The 18,638-nt window shown below is 40.3% G+C and overlaps 1 protein-coding gene across 2 annotated transcripts in view; it reads left to right on the top strand.

Annotated features, from left to right (window-relative positions):
- The window catches only part of GLI3 (GLI family zinc finger 3), a 256,152-nt gene extending 238,069 nt beyond the window's left edge, over positions 1–18,083 (top strand). For both annotated transcript variants that reach the window (XM_039526928.1, XM_039526927.1), the window contains exons 12-15: positions 191–355; positions 2,295–2,585; positions 8,762–9,089; positions 10,347–18,083. In XM_039526928.1, the coding sequence (XP_039382862.1) occupies positions 191–355; positions 2,295–2,585; positions 8,762–9,089; positions 10,347–12,637 (3,075 nt within the window). In that variant the 3' untranslated portion in view covers positions 12,638–18,083. The remainder of the gene's footprint in view (positions 1–190; positions 356–2,294; positions 2,586–8,761; positions 9,090–10,346) is intronic.
- The last annotated feature ends 555 nt before the right edge of the window (positions 18,084–18,638 follow it).

Below are 18,638 nucleotides of genomic sequence, written 5' to 3'. Positions count from 1 at the left end.
TCTGTTTTACATGGTGCTGGAAATACTTTATTGAGGAATTGTGCCATATTTAAATGAAAGAAAAGAAACCCTCCATCTCATAGGATTTGGAAAGCTTCTAGTCTTTGAGATATCTGGGGTTTTTTAATTGGTTTAATTTTTCTCCAAGTCCAAGTGTGTAGAATAATCCCGATGTGCATGTTGTCTCCAGTTTGAAGGTTGTACAAAGGCCTACTCCAGACTAGAAAACTTGAAAACCCACTTGAGATCTCACACTGGAGAGAAACCATATGTGTGTGAGCATGAGGGCTGCAACAAAGCATTCTCTAATGCCTCTGATCGAGCCAAGCACCAAAACAGGACTCATTCCAATGAGGTAAGCAAGCACCCAGGCAGTGAAAGGGCCCTGGCTGCCCACAGACATACTGCTGTCAAAAGAATGTATTGTTGTATGCAGACACAAAAATCCTCAAGAAACATGCAATAGGTAAGTTAACGACAGTAAATCATTTTAACGGTGTGGTGATCTAAAGAGGCTCCTTGTCATTTTATCAAAAATCAAAGAAGGGGACTGGCTGGTTGATCTAATGGAGACTTTGTGTGGTAACCAGTGGAAGGGCTGTAATCCAGTAGTAATTTTCTCGCTCCCGGAAGTGGAGGGGACACTCAGCTCCCAAAGAGAGTTTTAACCCTCCTATTGTTGTTCTATAGTGACATCTGCTGGCTAGTCAGGAACAGCGTTAACTCTGCCAGGAGTTTATTTGATCCTATACATTGCCGGGCACCATCGACTACTCACAAAGTGAATGGGAGCTAAGGCGGGGTTTAGCATCTTGCTAGAGATGCAGCAGGATTGGGATTTAGCTTCTTCAGCTGCTGTTGGTAAATGTGGAAGAATCTTGAGGGGCGTGGCTTGTTCAAACTTCTGAGTTCTTCTCACTACCCCTCTTTTCCACGTTTCACTCTCTTTCCCTTTCAACTAGATTCTTCCCTAAACTTCATTCTTCCCTTCTCCTCAGTCTGTTCCTCTCTAGGCCTTGTAGAAAAATTAGCATTCTGGCTGATTGCATGGCCAGGAACCTATGGTTCCTCTTCTCCGCCAGTCTCCCTCCATTTCCAAACCAAGCTCATCTTTCTTTGGTGATTTCCCGCCACATTCGTCACAGCAATTCACGAGGACTAGCATTCTCTTCAAATTTTGCAGTCACTGTAGCATCTGTGGGTCACAGGTGACCCAGACAGCATTGCACAGCTCCATACTCAGCTTAAACCTGGATGCATGTGTTCTGCAAACTTCTAGATATGCTGATACATAAGGGTGGATTTTGTAAATTATTACAAAAATCAGGGGTAGGAGATTTACCTAAACGTGTCCAATACCTGATCTAAGCTTTGGGTTGGTTCATACTTTGTTGGAATCACTTTGTCCATCCCATCATAGCAATATGAGGCACAAACAAGGTGTGTTTTTGATCTGGATGCTTTGCTCTGCTTTTTAAGCTCTAGGTTGCATATTCAACAGTCAATCACTAAATTTAGTTATCATCATTGATGGAACATCACTTTCTTGCATTGGTGACCATGCAACAACAAAATCGAGCAAACAAATAAACCTCAAATCTTACCAGAAATGTATTTCACAATGAAGTACGCTGATGCTATAGAACCAGACCCTCAGCTGGTGTAAACTGATGTAGCTCCATTGACGTCACTGGATTTAAAGAAGAGCTGATAAATGTATGACCTCGAATAATAGTTATAGTTATGCTGGATCAGAATGATGGTGGTCATCAAATCCCATGCTTAGGCATTTAAACTGATGACCTATAGGGGATGATGTATGAATTCCCCCCTCAATAATTGGTACAGTGCATCATAGAAGGATTTTGCTTTTCTCTGAATTCAAGCTTTAGGTACTGGACCACCCAGAGGCAGGATGCAGAATTAGATAAACCAGTGATCTGATTCAATATGGTAAATCCTATGGAGTCGATCTTCAGCTGGAGTACATTGTCATAGCTTCGTTGACTTCAGTGGAGTTATGGCAATTTACTCCAACTGAGGATCTGCCTGTGTTCTTACTTTGTTACATATGTAGCAATAATGTGCATTGTTCTCCCTTCAAAACCAAGGAAGAGGAATAGATTTTATTAGGTGTGGTCAGTGCTGAGACAGTTTCACAATGTCATCACTTTGTTAATGCATTCACTGTGGAAGGGTGTAATTGTTACACTTACTGCGCTCAAAGGAACTCTTAGGAATCCTACAAGGAAACCAAATCTAACCTCAGCCTTTCTTCCCACCTGATCTGGCAGAAACCATATGTTTGCAAGATACCAGGCTGCACAAAGCGCTACACAGACCCCAGTTCTCTCCGGAAACACGTGAAGACTGTGCATGGCCCTGAGGCACATGTCACCAAGAAGCAGCGTGGAGATATTCATCCAAGGCCTCCACCACCAAGAGACCCAGGCAGCCATTCTCAATCCAGATCACCAGGCCAGCAGACTCAGGGTGCAATTGGCGAACAAAAGGACCTCAGCAACACTACCTCAAAGCGGGAAGAATGCCTCCAAGTGAAAGCTGTCAAGTCAGAAAAACCGATGGTATGCAACATACTGTGCTTGTTTGTTTCTTCCTCTCTATTATCATTATTTGTTAATAAACTTCAGTGCACTCATTTTTTTTACAAAATCATATATATTTTAAATGGTTTTAAAGACTAACAAACAGCACTTTAAAGGCGCCTGATTTTCAGAAAATACTAAGCTCTGAAAATCTGACTCCTTTAACGTCTCTCAAGTTCAGCACCTTAAAACTGAGGCACCTAAAATCACTAGTCACTCTTGAAAATGTAGGCCATAGTCTTTAATTATGTGACTGCATATTCTATCTGAAAGCATGAAATATTTTTTCTCTGCAATCTTAGGTACACATTTATCTAAGATATTTGATTATGAATCCACAGGTAATACCAAATATATACATGCAAGGGGCAGAGCCAATGTGGTGTGTTCAGACTGAACTTTCACATTTCCTTGGTGTTTAGTTGTGTATTCTTAATTTTGCTTTCATATAGGTTTGTGCAATTAATTTCCTGGAGCATTTTAATCCTTTTAAAAAAAAGTCCCCAAGTCTACAAGAAGCAGGCCCTGTTTCACTAGACCAGCTGACTCCTACCAACTAATAAACCAAAGCACTTGGACTCAGCATCTAAAAGCTATCAATGGGAATTAGGCATTTAAATACCTTTGAGGATCTGGTCCTTGTAGGCCAGTGTTTGTTAGCATTGCAGGCTAAGTATAGTACACTTTTCTATGCTTGTATATATATATGTATATATATATATATATACACCCTTAGAATTAAGAAGTTCTTAAGGCAGCATGAGCATCTCCTGCCAAGCCATCCAAACTATGCCAATTTATGCTAACAGAGGGTCCAGCCCAAAGAGTGCATTTAACCAGTCACACATGATACAGGTAAATAACTACTATGTAAAAGGTGGCCATGATTTTCAGTAATGCTGAGCACTCAAAAATCTACAGAAGTCAGTGGGAGCTTTGGGGATTCCTCACCCTTGAAAATCAGGACAATATGTGTAAAAGACTAGCCAGTACTACAGAAATACAACATGTGTTTATAGTTTAGGGGCCATTGCTTCTGCTTTTGAAGTCAACAGGAAGTTTGTGATTAACTTCAGTGGGAGCAGGATCATTCTCTTAAGAACCTGTTCTGCAGGCTCTTAGTACCAAGCATACAGCTTACTGGCAGACCTTGGGAATGGTGAGTAGTACTAAGCACTACTCTCTATCACAGGGGTTTGCAGGACCACTGCTTTAATTAATGTTTGTTCAATGCTTTGTAGGTTTAAAGTGGCCTATAATGAATGCTAAGCATCATTGTTATTATGAATATACTTGTAAGTTTGTATGTGTGAAGAAAAAAGTTAACAGATTTAGGGTATGTCTACACTACTTGCCGGATCGGCAGGCAGCGATCGACCCCCGATCGCTCTCCCTCCGACTCCTGTACTCCAGCTTGGCGAGAGGCTCAGGCAGAGTTGACACGGGAGCAGCAGCAGTCAACTCACCGCGGTTATTCACGTAGCTGAAGTTGCGTAACTTAGATCGATCCCCCCCCCCACTAGTGTAGACCAGGCCTTAGATATAAAATCATGATTCCTGCTATATAGTATTGTTGTCTTATTAACTGATACTCTACAGAATTCACTATAAAAGCCAATTGCCTGTAGATGCAATATGATGGACATATTTAAAATGTCTCGATAATTAAGGTTCCACCAGGATTTTCCTTTAATAGGACTTCTGGAATATTATATGATTTTTAACTTTCCTTCCCTTTTACATGTTAACTAATGATAGGGAAATATTTTCTTGGCTTATGGGAGGAGGGATGAATCAATAATAAATGCCAACATTTATTTCCCAGACCTTCATTGCGATCTGCACAGACTGACTGTTGCACAAAAAAATCAAGGCGCTCCACGTGGATGCAGCAGTTTACTTGTGTAGATTACATGCAGGATCAAGGTCTTACTGTTAGGACTTGTCTACATGAACAATTAGACTGTGGCAAGCTGGGGTGTGAATCTTCTCCTCACCAGTCTGATGTGGACCAGCTGTCCATGAGCACTCTGCTGGGTGCACACTGACAGTTCATTAATATGCTTTGAGATAGTCCCATTTCAAAGAGGATTTGGATCAAAGTGCTCTAACAAACTGCTAGCGCATATCAATGGGGTGCACGAGGGCAGTTAGAGGCAGCAGGCTAGTGGAGGGTAGATTCACCCCCGCAGCTTCCCAGGGTCTAATTGTTTGTGTAGACAAGCTTTGTGGCTCTAGTTTTCAAAGCAGACCTCCTTATTGAGAGAACAACATCGTCCCATAGTTACCTGCCCCCACTATTTTGTGTCCGTGGTTTATTCCTGTTTTATTGATGAAAAGCACTGTTTAAGAGCTAGATGTTTATTATTAATTATTATTATTATTGTTGTTCACTACAATCAGAAAATTGGATCAGCCAAAATGGAGGTGTGGTTTGACAGATGTAAGCCCTCCAAATTCAGGAGCTATTAAATATTGGTACACATTTTTCAAACAAAAAATGGTTTAATTGAAAATTGCCTTTTTTCCAAACTGAAAATTTTCACAGATTTTTTTTTTATTTTTTACTTTTGAACTAAATTGAAAAATGGGAAATTTAGCTTTTTTTCTGGTTTTTAGTTTATTGCTTATCTGTTTCCCCTGCCACCTTCCAACAGCAAATTAGGAAAAAGAAAAAGTGGGTGGAAATGGGGAAACAAGATCAAAAGAGTGTGGAAGAAAATAGAAAAAAAATGAAAATAAAAAATTCAATAAAAAATGATTGTGAAAAAATTCAAATAAAGGAAAAAGTGTGTGTGTGGGAAGGGAGGGGGCTGTTTTTTAAAAACCAGTGGAACAAGAATAACTTTGTAATTTTGAGTTAATGTTTGTTAGGTGTTTTTCATTTTTTACTAGATCTATTAAATAATTAAATATTTTCTCTAAGTAACTATCTCTAGTGCACCCTTCTCTCAAGGGGAGATAGAACTAGATAAAAAAGATAACTCATTCTCTGCCATATCTGGATTTCCAATATCTTCACGCCCATCCATTGGGGAATAAAAAGCCAGATCCTTCAGTCTCTACTCACATAATCCTAACAATGCTTAGTAGCTTCCATACCTACCAAGATAAGAGTTACTCCATGACTAAATTTACCACTTCAAACCCAAATTAAGTAATAGTTTTCAGTTAATAATACTCCGAGGGTCCAGTGTAACTCTCATTGTAGTCAACAGGCAGTCATCTGTTGATGTTAGTAGATATTACATTAGGCTCTGCAGGCCCAAGCTATTCCTGCCACTCTTACTTAGGTGAGTAATCCATTGCTGTTAATGAAACTAGTTGAGTAAGAGCCACTAACGTGAGTAAAGCTTTGCAGGATTGGGCCTTAAAACAAGTTAGTTTTTTATGAATGGTATTGAATATTTCCCACTGTAAATCAGCTCTACAAATAGGTGATTAAAATGTAATTCAGTTGTCCTTCTTTTCTTGGTTTGTATTATGAGTTAAGACATGTCCCTTGTTTTTCTACTAATCCAATGTTTCTTCTGTCTAATGCTCTTAAATGTCTTGTTCTAACTTCCTAAGGACAGTGGGTAATAAGGTGAGGGGATTTAAACTTCTCTGAATGTTTTTCATTGCAAGATTTTTTTCTTTTTTTTTAGTCTTTTGCTTCTTGTCAAATCATTCTTTTATTTAGTAAGAAGCATTCCATCAGACACATTCCCAAATATGTGTAATGAACATTTTGAAAAACACTTGGCATGTGAAATAGCTAGATTACGCTGGTGAAATAGTTTCAGATGTATTTGTTTGTATATATCATATTTATGTATATACATATCTATAGAGATGCATTCCCATGATCATTTTCTCCACTTCTGACTCATTTTGACCAATTTTTGTGGCTACAAGAACAGGCTTCTGATCATTAGCATTCTTTATTTAACTCTTGTACAATGGGTGCAAGCTCACTGCTCCCAGATAACATTTATTCTTTAGTGCCCTCACCAAATCTGCAGTGACCAAGATTTGAAAGTGTACCACATTCCGTGTGGACTTATAAATTACAAGCATTATCATTGACATTAGAAATCATTAAAATTATTATTACACCCAAGTATTCATCATAGTCACACTAAGCCACCACGCTGGCACAGGCTTGTATCTTTATTCACTTTGTTGTTAGAATTCAAAGACATTACTGATAACTACAAAATTCTAGTTAGCCACCCTAGACAAGAGTTTGAACAGAGATCACATGGTGACTGAAAATGCAAAAGCCTAAAAGTAAAATAATAAAATAGATACGTGTTTATGAAACTGTTCTTGGAAGCAAAATGATTTTGCATGTCATACAGATCTGTGGTTATAATAGCTAACTGGTGCATCCTAGAATGAAGTATCAGAGGGGTAGCCGTGTTAGTCTGGATCTGTAAAAAGCAACAGAGAGTCCTGTGGCACTTTTAAGACTAACAGATGTATTGGGGCATAAGCTTTCGTGGGTGAATACCCACTTCATCAGATGCATGAATGAAGAATGAAGTATTACTCCTAAAGAACCCCCCCCTTGCTCTCTCCTTGTTCCCTCCCTCCCTTCCCCCCCACCCCAATAATTTTCTCATTCTTGTAGGGAAGACACTCCTGAGTACTTCAAAGACCCTGTATTTTACAGCCGCAAGAATACCACTACAATAAAATAAACATTTCGGAGCATTGGTCTTATCTGTTCGTTTGACAGAGAAAATGGAGTTGTGGCAGGTCAATGCCCCTTGTAGAATATCACCTTGGGCTGTGATCGTGTCACAAGTCTGGGAGAGCTCCAAGAAAGTGAAAATTTTGATTCAGTAGATGGCTATCTTCCCAGTGAGGATACATCTATACTGGATCTGAAGGTATAATTTCCAGCCCCGGTTGACGTACTTGCGCTAGCTCTTATCAAGTTAGCATGCTAAAAATAGCAATGTGGTAGCTGCAACAGGCTAGGTGCCCCAAGTACAATTCCACCTGAAAGATGTGTACGCACTTGAGGAGGTTAGCCTGTCCTTGTACACTCACTCAGACATCGCTTCTATTTTTAGCATGCTGCCTCAATCAAAGCTAGCACAGGTATATCTACTGGAGCTGGAAATTACACATCCAGCTCCAGTGCAGACATAGTACTGAGAAGGTGTTACACTTGAGTGTGCTGCTGGAGTCTTCTGTTTTGTTCTTTTCATTAATGCAAAGAGAACATGTAATCAGCAAATATGTTGTTTTATTCTAACTTTATGTCCATCCAACCCCATTGAAACCAGAGTCTGCTCCCAAGTGAAGCATGCAGAACTCTGTCTGCATTCAGAGTCCTGCACTGCAGTGTGACAGATGACATGACTTTAGAACAACAGCACCTATTTTACTCATATAGGACATAAAGCTGAGGTCCTTACTACCTGTGTCCGGTCAGAAATCATGGTCCAAGGGTGCTGAGATTAAGCTGATATTAAGTTATAGTATTTTTACATTGAAATTTTTTCATTTCTCGTTATTATATGCCAAAGTTTAAACCCTCAAATACTTGGAACAGTGCATCTGTACTTCTTGAATATTATAAAATACTTCAAATTCTTTGCCTGTATACTTTTTTTTAAAAAGCCCAATGTTGTTGGGTGATGGTTGTTTTTTGCAAGCCTAGCACTTAGCCTGGATGTCTTGGTCAAATTCCAATTTGGGTAATTACTTTCAAATTATCTAAATTTGGTCTTGGTCCATGACTGGGGGCTCCTAGGCAACACAATAATACAAGTAACAGTAATAATAAAATGTATCCTGTAATTGGATACAGGATATATATGAAACCTGTAAAGTGATTTAATTGATCTGGGATCTTTTCAGATGAATAGCGTAATATAGATGTAATGTACTCTCTGTTAGTAAGATGCTGAGATGAATTTTAACACTGGGGGAGGAGGTGTTCTCAATAGTTTTCAGTGTGGTTAAAAGTCAAGTAGTCGTGTACCAGAAAGCCTTTAATCAAAGATCATTGTCATCTGTTTAAACTTAGCTTTTAGGCTCATTTGTTTTTCTTTGACTCAATATGGAATAATATCTGTTCATGAAGTACATTGAAATCAATTCATTAGCATTTTTTGCCTAATCCTAATTATCATTCATTTCTTATTTCACTCCAACAGACATCTCAGCCAAGCCCTGGTAGTCAGTCTACATGCAGCAGCGAACAGTCCCCCATCAGCAACTATTCCAACCATGGGATCGAGCTTAATCTGACCAGTGGAGGTAGTGTAGGAGACCTCAGTGTCATTGATGAAACCCCAATCATGGACTCTACCATTTCCACAGCAACCACAGCACTTGGCTTACAGGCCAGGAGGAACATGACAGGGACCAAATGGATGGAGCAAGTCAAATTAGAAAGGTTGAAACAAGTTAATGGAGTGCTTCCAAGACTGAATCCCATTCCACCTTCAAAAGCCCCAACCTTGCCACCTCTCATAGGAAATGGTGAGATATGCATAACTGGATTAATCATACTGTCATTCTTTAAATTCGTCCTCTTAGGGCTTGATGTTTCAGGACTTACACAGACTGTACAACTCATGAAATTCAGTGGGAGTTCTACTTACCTAGGAGCTGTAAGACACCTACATTTTTCAATATCTATAGATATATTTCTGTTTAAATTAGAAATTGTGCTATACTGGTAGAAGTTGGTAATCCCACATTTTATATTCCTGGAAGTGAATATTGGTGGTCTGATTATCATGCTTGAAATACTTAGATTCCCTGGAACCAAACATTCGATTCACAGCATCATTTTAGCCCTGCATCCTTCCAAAGTAGAGAAATTAAATACCGTGCAGTTTATTTTGTGGTATTCTTTCAAGTGAGGCCTCAGATCCTATCTGCTTTGCATAGACGTGGACTACATTTTTAAATGGGCTTTAACATGGTCTCTATTTGCAAATGCACTGATAGTTGCACGTGGAGATGATAATGCTCGAAAAACACATGTATAGTTTCTTACATGAATCACATGGAGGCATGCTGAACCCTAAAGATTCCAAAGCACTTTCTATATGAGATGGGATTTAACTTGGTGCCTTTGGGCAATATTTCTCCTCCCAACACTTGGGCAACCTACTGTGATCCAGTTGGCTGCTGCTGTCCACCCTAGCAGTGACTGCACATCTGTGGTATTATATGTACATAGTTTGTGAAGTTCATTCAAGAAAAGGAATGACATAAAGGTGACAATGATGCTTATATTGTGTTTATTAAAAGGGGGGACTGGGAAAGATATTTTGCAGTTGTTTTAAATAACATGCAAATATGTTTGACTTCTTTAAAAATTACTCTAATTTCCAATTTGTATATTTTGCCATTTGGACTTAGATTATCACATGAATGCCAGTTCAATTAGTTACAAAAATCTAAAAAGGTTTTTTTAAGAATATGGGAAACCTGTTTCCCTAGTCAGTGTCAATCAGAGTAGTCAATGGAACTACATTTTAGTCAATGGAACTACATCACTGGATGACAACTGAGGATGTGTTGGGGCTCACATTGAAATGATGTTCTTGAATAGGTGAGCCCCTGTACAAGAGTGCTATTCAGCCCTACTTCTGATTAGAAAATGGTCTTGCCTTCCTAGAATCATATGGGTATTTCCTTGAAATGTCTGTTACTTGTCTCAGACTCTAAGCGTTTTCTACAGTTGGTCCTGATTAATATTCATTTATCTGTGAATTTTACCACCAGGTATCCAGTCAAGCAGCAGCTGCAGTTTAGGAGGATCCATGACTATTCTACCCAGCAGAAATGAAATTTCAAGTATGGACATCACAGTGTTAAACATGCTGAACAGGAGGGACAGCAGCACCAGCACTATCAGTTCCGCCTACTTGAGTAGCCGTAGGTCCTCTGGAATTTCACCTTGCTTTTCCAGTCGGAGATCCAGTGATGCTTCCCAAGCTGAGGGAAGGCCTCAGAACATGAGTGTCGCCGACTCCTATGACCCCATCTCGACTGATGCCTCCAGGCGATCCAGTGAAGTGAGTCAGTGTGATGGCCTGCCAAGCCTACTCAGCCTCACCCCAGCCCAGCAATACAGGCTGAAAGCTAAATATGCAGCAGCTACTGGTGGACCTCCACCAACTCCACTGCCTAACATGGAGAGGATGAGCCTCAAAACAAGGATGGCGCTGTTGGGTGATTGCAGGGAGTCTGGAGTATCTCCTCTGCCTCCAGTAAATGCTCCTCGGAGATGTAGTGATGGAGGGGCAAATAGTTATAACAGGAGGCATTTTCTGCCTCATGATGTGCTGGGAAGTGGGACAAGGAGAGCCAGTGATCCAGTAAGAATGGTCTCCGACAACCTTTCTCTGCCTAGAGTCCAGCGATTCAACAGTCTTAATAGCTTTAACCCTCCTGTTTTGCCTCCATCTATGGAAAAGCGAAACTTTATTCTTCAGAACTATACCCGCTCTGATGGCGGCCTGTTCCGTAACACCTACTCCCCATGTCCTCCGAGTATCAGTGAGAATGTCACCATGGAGGCTGCTACGATGGAAGCGGACGGTGGTCTGAATGATGAGGATCTCCTGCCAGATGATGTGGTTCAGTATTTGAATTCCCAGAACCAGGACATGTTTGACCACTTGCCAAACGATGTCCTGGACAATAACAAAGTGCATCATGGGTCAGCAGTAGGGAACAACAACTTTCACCAGGCCCCTTCACCAAACAGTCAACAGACCAGCTCTGAAGCAAACAAAAGCGACCTGCCAATCCAGTGGAATGAAGTAAGCTCAGGAAGTTCTGACTTGTCTCCTTCAAAAATGAAATGTGGTCCACGCTCGGCAGTCCAACAAACTCGAGCTTTTGGACTATATAACAATATGATGGTCCAGCAGCAGAACCTGGAGAGAAATGGTATGGCCCAACAAAATGGCTATCAACATCTTGTGGAAAACAACAGCTCTTACAGTTTACATCAGAACATGATTATCAGCAACACCACCACCAGTAACTCTTTCAACATGCAGGCAAATAAGGCACAGCCATATGGTGAAAGCATCACCAGACAACCAATGATTTCTGGGGAAATGGACAGTTCCTGTAGCTTAGTGATTCAAGGGCAGAAGTTGAGGAACAACAACATGCTAACAAACAAAAGTCAGCAAAACTTTGGCCATCCCATGGTGCCAGGTGAGCAATCTGTCAGTATGACTAATGGGATGCAGAGTAGAAATATGATAGAACAGGAATACCTGCAAAATCAGCCAATAGGGGAAGGCATTCATTATCAGGGAGTCAATCAAACCAATCAAATGATGTTAGGGCAGGTTAGTCCTACCTCACAAATGAGCCTTTGTCAAGGGCCACAGAGTTGTCCACCAATGTCTCACAACATTGGAAACCAGCAATCAGGTTTGGTGGTGACAAAGAGTTACCAGCCATGTGCCAACTATGGAGGCAACAGACGGCAAAACATGCTGAGAAACAACCTGGCACAACAGCAAGGATTTATAAGTGATGCAAACCAGACATATAGGGTAAATGGCATTAAGATGGAGATGCAAGGTCAATCACAACCGTTCTGCTCTAATATGCAGAATTACTCTGGTCAGTTATATGACCAATCCATGGGCTTTACTCAGCAAGCTATGAAAACAGGTTCTTTCTCTATTTCGGAAGCTAACTGCCTGCTGCAGGGGACTGGTATTCCAAATTCGTCTGAGCTTCTTTCCCCAGGGGCTAACCAGGTGACAAGCACAGTTGACAGCATTGACAGCAACAGCCTAGAAGGTGTGCAGATTGATTTTGATGCTATCATAGATGATGGGGACCATGCCAGCTTAATTTCAGGAGCCCTGAGTCCGAGTATCATTCAGAATCTCTCACATAATTCTTCACGCCTCACCACTCCCCGAGCGTCTCTTACATTCCCAGCTATGCCTGTGAGCACAACAAACATGGCTATTGGGGACATGAGTTCTTTGTTGACCTCACTTGCAGAAGAAAGCAAGTTTCTTGCTGTTATGCAATAGACATGGGGAAAAAAACTTAGGAGATAACCGATAAAAAGTGACTCATTTTTAGTTGTGTATGTATTTTAGCAATCTCATCTCACCAAAATGGGATGTGTTTCAAGTATATTCCTTTTATGGAATAAGGACTCCAAAAACCCTAAAGTGTTCTAGGGAGAAACTGTCTTCCATTTCCGTTTTGAATCAGTATTGTTAGACCCACTCCTCTCTCTTTTTTTTAAAATGTCTGTATACTTTTTTTATTGTAAACCAATGTAAACGTGTGAAGTGCATGTTTTGTTTTGTTTTTTTAAAGGAAGGTCTAATGAAATGACTTTGCAATTTTCTTTTACTCAAAGGAAACACAGTATTGTATGATTGTTGCCAATGTTTTTATTTATGTAGGCACAAAACAACCAGGCATGATATACAGAGGACATACAGTGAGTAAAGAGAGCTTCTGTGAACACATTGGTGTGAGGTGGACAGCCAATCTACGAACAAATCTACTCATACTGCTCCTTGATCATGTACCCATAATTGTGTGGCAAAAGATATCTGGGGCTTGTGCACAAAGAAATGCAAAAGCATCACACTTTTTTGTCCCAAACGAGTCTGTGTGTATGTACACACGCCCACATACACAGACCTTGCACTTCAACTGTTGAGCCGAAACTGTACTGTTTCTATGACAACCCCCTTTTGGAGGGTTTAAAAATCCCTTTGTGAACACAATTCACATATTTAGCAGAATTTGGTCTACATTTTTTTCAGACGTTATTCGACGAGAGGAGAACAAAAAAAAAATGGGTCTGGTGCTTTGGGTATTTTTTATACTCTTCATCAAATACAGCATTAATTTTTGTAATAAAATGGTATACATGGTTAGCACCTTGTTCTGCACTACTGAAACTAGTGGAAGTTTTGCCATTTGCTTTAGTGAGTACAGAAACAGGCTCTAAGGTCCAGATACTCAAAGGTATTCGGGTGCCTAACTCCCATTGATTTTAATGAGAGTTAGGTGCCTAAATACCTTTGAGGCTCTGGGCCTAAGTCCATAAGGTAGCCCAATGTCATTTTAATTCAGTTGAAGGTTTTCAAATCAGCTACTCTCTGTCCGCAGAACAATTGCTTTTTCATAGAGTTATTTAGTATAAATCTTCACTATTCATTTGCAGCAGAGTATATATTTGTATTAAATATGTAAACACCTATTGACATACTACACAGGAAGAACTTGAAAAGAATCATGAACCTATGAAAAAAGGATCTTTACAGTTGCATTGACCCAATGGGCCTTATTGGTTCTCGGCAATCACAAGGGTATTTAATACATTCCCAAGGCACCTTTTTTTTTTCCTTTTGACATTTTAAAATCTAAACTTCGGATTTAAAAAATAAGCAAAGAGAGTGTCAATAAAGAAATTATATCCGTAAGGAGTCTTAGCTAAAGCTAAAAACACAAGAGAAGTCCTTGGCACCAGCTTCCCTCTCATTTTGATTCGATTCACTGGCTTGAGTTCTGCTTTGTCACCCCAGCACAAATCTGAACTAACACTATTGATTTCAATGGAGTTATGCCAGGTTTACGCTGAGGTAACTGAGTACAGAATTTGGCCCATTGTGTTGCTAGGTATCACAGCACATTTTGTAATTAAGGCCTATTCCTGCTCCCCCCCAGCACAGGCAAAGCGCTCATAGATGCAGGAGTGAGTCCTGAACTCTTGAGGGTAAAATTAACCCCTGTACAGAAGACCTACACAAGGTCTATTCCCTGTATGTCTCGCTGAAGCCCTACTTTGAATGCTTACAGGGATCTTAAATGAGGCCTAATGTTTATGCCTCTCCCACTGTACATGAGTGAATTTCACCTACAAGTAGTAGATTTGTTAAGGAAGCATTTAGTTACATTTTAGTGAGAATAGGAGCCCACTTTAAAGTCTAGCATAACATTAGGGTGTGAGTTCCACATACTTAAAGCCTGTTTTGTTGTTACTCAGCGGCATTCAAAGTAAAATAAAACCCAGCTGACTTAGATCTCTTGTGATTATGTGTGAACAGAAGCTGTGTCAGTCCAGTGTAATGGGACACTCCACTAAGGTCCATAAAAGTCCAAGGTGGAGTTTCTAAATCAGTATGCAACGTAACAGGGAGCCAGTATTGGAATAGTGTATACGCGCATTACAGTGTGTGGTACACTGTTCTAAGAAACTTACATTTGAAATGTTTTGCAAGGGAAAGCCAGAGAACAAGAAATTTAAATACTCCAGAAAAAATAAGGCCATTCAGCAGTAGCCCTACATCCTTCCTGGCTTAGATCCTACCTTCCTTGTCTTTCCGCACAGCTGTAACAAGCATTACAGAGCCGGCACTGAGCATAAGCAGACTGAGAAATTTCTTAGGGCCATGAGCAGTTCATGAGGGGAGGCCCTATATTCATTTTTTATCATAAGAATGTGCCTGTTTTACTGTTGTGGGGAGGGACCCCAAAATATTCCTGCTTGGGGGCTAAAACTGGCTCTGCCTTCCATGGTCCTGTTCATTGGCTCTTCCTTCCTCTGCCATCTCCCTCTCCCCCTGTTCCATGCTGGTTTCCTTTCAAACCATATTTCCTGCAATCCCTATGCGAACCATTGCCCCTGTTGCTTCCCTGCCATTGGTGGGAATCAGTAACAAGGGACTCAGGTTGTACTGGAATTGCAGGCACTATGGCTAGGGAAGAGAGCCAGCAGGTCAAATCGCACAAGACTTGCATCTCCATGGCTGGAGACCATCCCTCATTCTCAGAAGAGTGGCCCTGGAGAGCCCTTAGAAAACAGTCTGTTTCCTAGTATTGAGCACTATAAACTGGACAGTTCTTTAAGGGGTATCAACTATCTTCTGTGACACTCAGCCACAACAGAATTACACTGCGTACCATTAAATCACCATATTGATTGCTCCGGGTGTCATCTTTTATTTAGGGGCTTAGAAGATATCATGGTACCCTAATTAGAGCCTACCCATCTCCTCGTGTGACACCCCTACCCCCAGAGCAAGACCAATCAGCTGAAAAACTAAAACTGGGTTAAAAAGAGGGTGTTGATCACAAAGCATTCTTGGTAAGGAGGTCCTCCATGCTAGAATGCACTTTCCTCTGGCCCTTTGATGGTCTTCAGGGTACCCTGGGAGGCCTGTCTCCTTTCCCTGGGAAGTGAGGGGTAGCTGTTTAGTGCTGCTGGTCATGCTTTACATTTACTGGGGAAGGGGTTCCACTTAGGGTTAGTAAATCATGAATAGCTGTTAAAAACGTGTTACAGACATGAGCGATATATGTTATGGAAGCTCATGAGCGGAAGGTATTACAGCTGGTTACAATAATAATGATGCCTCGCTTGTAAATAGTGCTTTTCACAGTAGGTCTCAAAGCATTTTAAAAATTATGTCAGTTTCATTATCCCCGTTTTACAGAGGGGGAAACTGAGACACAAGGTGCTGAAGTGACTTGGCCAAGGTCATCCAGCAAGCCAGTGTCCAAGGCGGGAAACAGAACCAATGTCTACCAAGTCCAGTGTCCTATCTAATAGGCCATAGTGCCATAGCCATAAGCAACAAACAAGTGACTGGTTATTAAAATATCTATTAATCATTTATAAACTATTTATGGATGGAACCTTAATATAAAGTGTGACTAATGTTGGAGTCAATTGCTTGGGGAAATCTCTCTTGGAGCCAGCCTGTAAAAATTCTTGTTTAATTCTTGCTTTTAACTTTTGGATATGAGATAATCCATTATTAATTAGCACATTTGACAACTAAGTAAAAATGGGTTTCATGGATTTTTTTCCAGGAGACAGGCCAATTAGATAAGCTAGTCTGATCTTCTGTAAATCACAGGGTATTAATTTTCATCCAGTTACCCTTGCTTGAGCCCAATAACTTGTGTTTGCGTTTGGCTAAAGCATAGTTCTCAGAAAGCATTGTTGAGTTGACAACAGCAAGAGATGGAGGAGCCACCATTTCCCTTGGCAGTTTGTTCTACTGGTTAAGCACTCTCCTGTTAAAAAGTTATGCCTAATTGTCACCCTTTGGGTTTGTTATGCCTTTCTCGGCTAGAATAAAGAGCCCTCTAGTATCCAGTAGTTTCTCCCCATGCAGGTACTTACACACTGTATGCAGGTCCTTACATGTCTTCTTTTTGATCAGCGGAATGGATTGAGCTCTTTAAATCTCTCACCGTGAGGCATTTTCTCCAGCCCTCAAATAACTATTGTAGCTCTTTTCTGCACTCTTGCCAATTTTTCAACCTCCTTTTTAAACCATGGGCACCAGACCTATATACAATATCTTAGTATTGATTGCATTAATGTCAAATACAGAGGGGAAAAAAGCATACCTCCCCATTCCTACTCCTTTGTTTAAACAGCCAATAATCATATTAGCCCTTTTTGCCACACCAGTTAGTATTTCAAGGGAAGTTGGCAGCCAGACTCTGTGCCCTCCCTCCCCAATTACTGCAGAGTGGTAAATGCGGTTTTTACTGGCCGCCACGGTCCTTAAGAATAGCAATGGAAGCACTGTCATGCTAAAAATCCATGTGTGTGTGTCTTCTCTCCAGCCTGACCTTTAATAGAGCGTTTTGGTCCCTTCAGCTTTCACCCTTGTCCTTAAGAGCATTGCTCTCGTTCGGATTTCCTTTTGCCAAAATGGAAGACCTGCTTGTGCTCTCCTGTGTGTTCAGTTGCATTCATCAGGTACAGTTGGATGTAGGACAGGTACTTTTGGAGGCAGCGACGGAGTCCAGAATGGGTTTGATATCAAGCACTGTGGACTTGGCTATCCCAGTAGCAGTGTAGAATTTTAATCTCCTTCCAGGCAAACTCCTAAAATGGTACTAGCATTTAAGGTTGGCTTTGTTTCTTTCATTTTTAAGATGAAATGAGCAGAATAATAGTTAATCTTCCCCTGTTACACTATGGCTTGTCCTACTAAACAACAATGTTTCAATGTATGTGCCTTATTTTGTGTTGATCCTGTAAAAGAGAGGGACCAAGAACTATTGCCAAATTTTAGCTATAAGGCTGTGCGTACCATTCAGCTAATAGCACATACCACTGTTAATAGCGTCTGAAACGTCTTGTAAACCTCTGGTATCCATGTGTTATTGTTCTTGAATTGATAGAATGTCCGCTTTTAAAAATTTACCGTTGTCAATCCTGCAGATGTGTAAGATAAAAGTGTTCATTTTTCACTTTTTTTTTTTAGATTTTTATAAAACTTGTAATCTTTTTTTTTAATGTGTAAATACATTTACCTACAGTAGGAATAGTGTTCAGATGTAATAGGCCTTAGTGGTCTTCATTTGATAAACCTACAGTTATGATCTGATGTTTCCCGAGCCTTAGATCGATCTGAAGGGTCTGTAGCTCTGTGTACATATAAACTGTACTTCTGCTTTCAGAACCACTTAGCTCTTTTGTAACAAAGAAAAAATGTTTCTTACAATGTCAATAAAAACAAAACCTTTGTACTGAAGTTCTTAGCTTGCAGCGTATTTAAAATGTCTCTGTGGTGGATGACAGGGAGGGAGCCCTGTTTGTTTACATACTTACCATCTCTCTGCTTTCTGTTGATCTTCTTCCAGGTGTAATTTCTGATCATGTATCAGTTGGCAGGTTCTTCTGATGCATCTTTCCTTTTATGTTGGAATGATGGTCTGGGTTACTCCAAAGCATACTTTGTGGCTAAAACTATTTCATCTACATTTTAAAATACTCACACAGGGATAAAATGTAGCATTCCTAATTGCCCTCTGTCACAATACAAGAAAAAGGCTAGTCGATGAAACTGAAAATGCAACAAATTTAAAATAGCTAAAAGAAAATGCTTTTTGTGCAGAGCACGTAAGTGACCTGTGGAACTCACCACCACAAGACAGTATCAGTAGTAGTCAAATAAGGATTAGCCATTTAGTAGCTACATTAGAGAGAATAATAAAAATATTAATTTATATAATGATAGTTCTTAGAGGTCTCAGTCAGAT

This window comes from Mauremys reevesii, linkage group 2, assembly GCF_016161935.1.
Source record: "Mauremys reevesii isolate NIE-2019 linkage group 2, ASM1616193v1, whole genome shotgun sequence".
Taxonomy (NCBI): Eukaryota; Metazoa; Chordata; order Testudines; family Geoemydidae; genus Mauremys; species Mauremys reevesii.
This window is presented reverse-complemented; position numbering and strand designations above follow the sequence as displayed.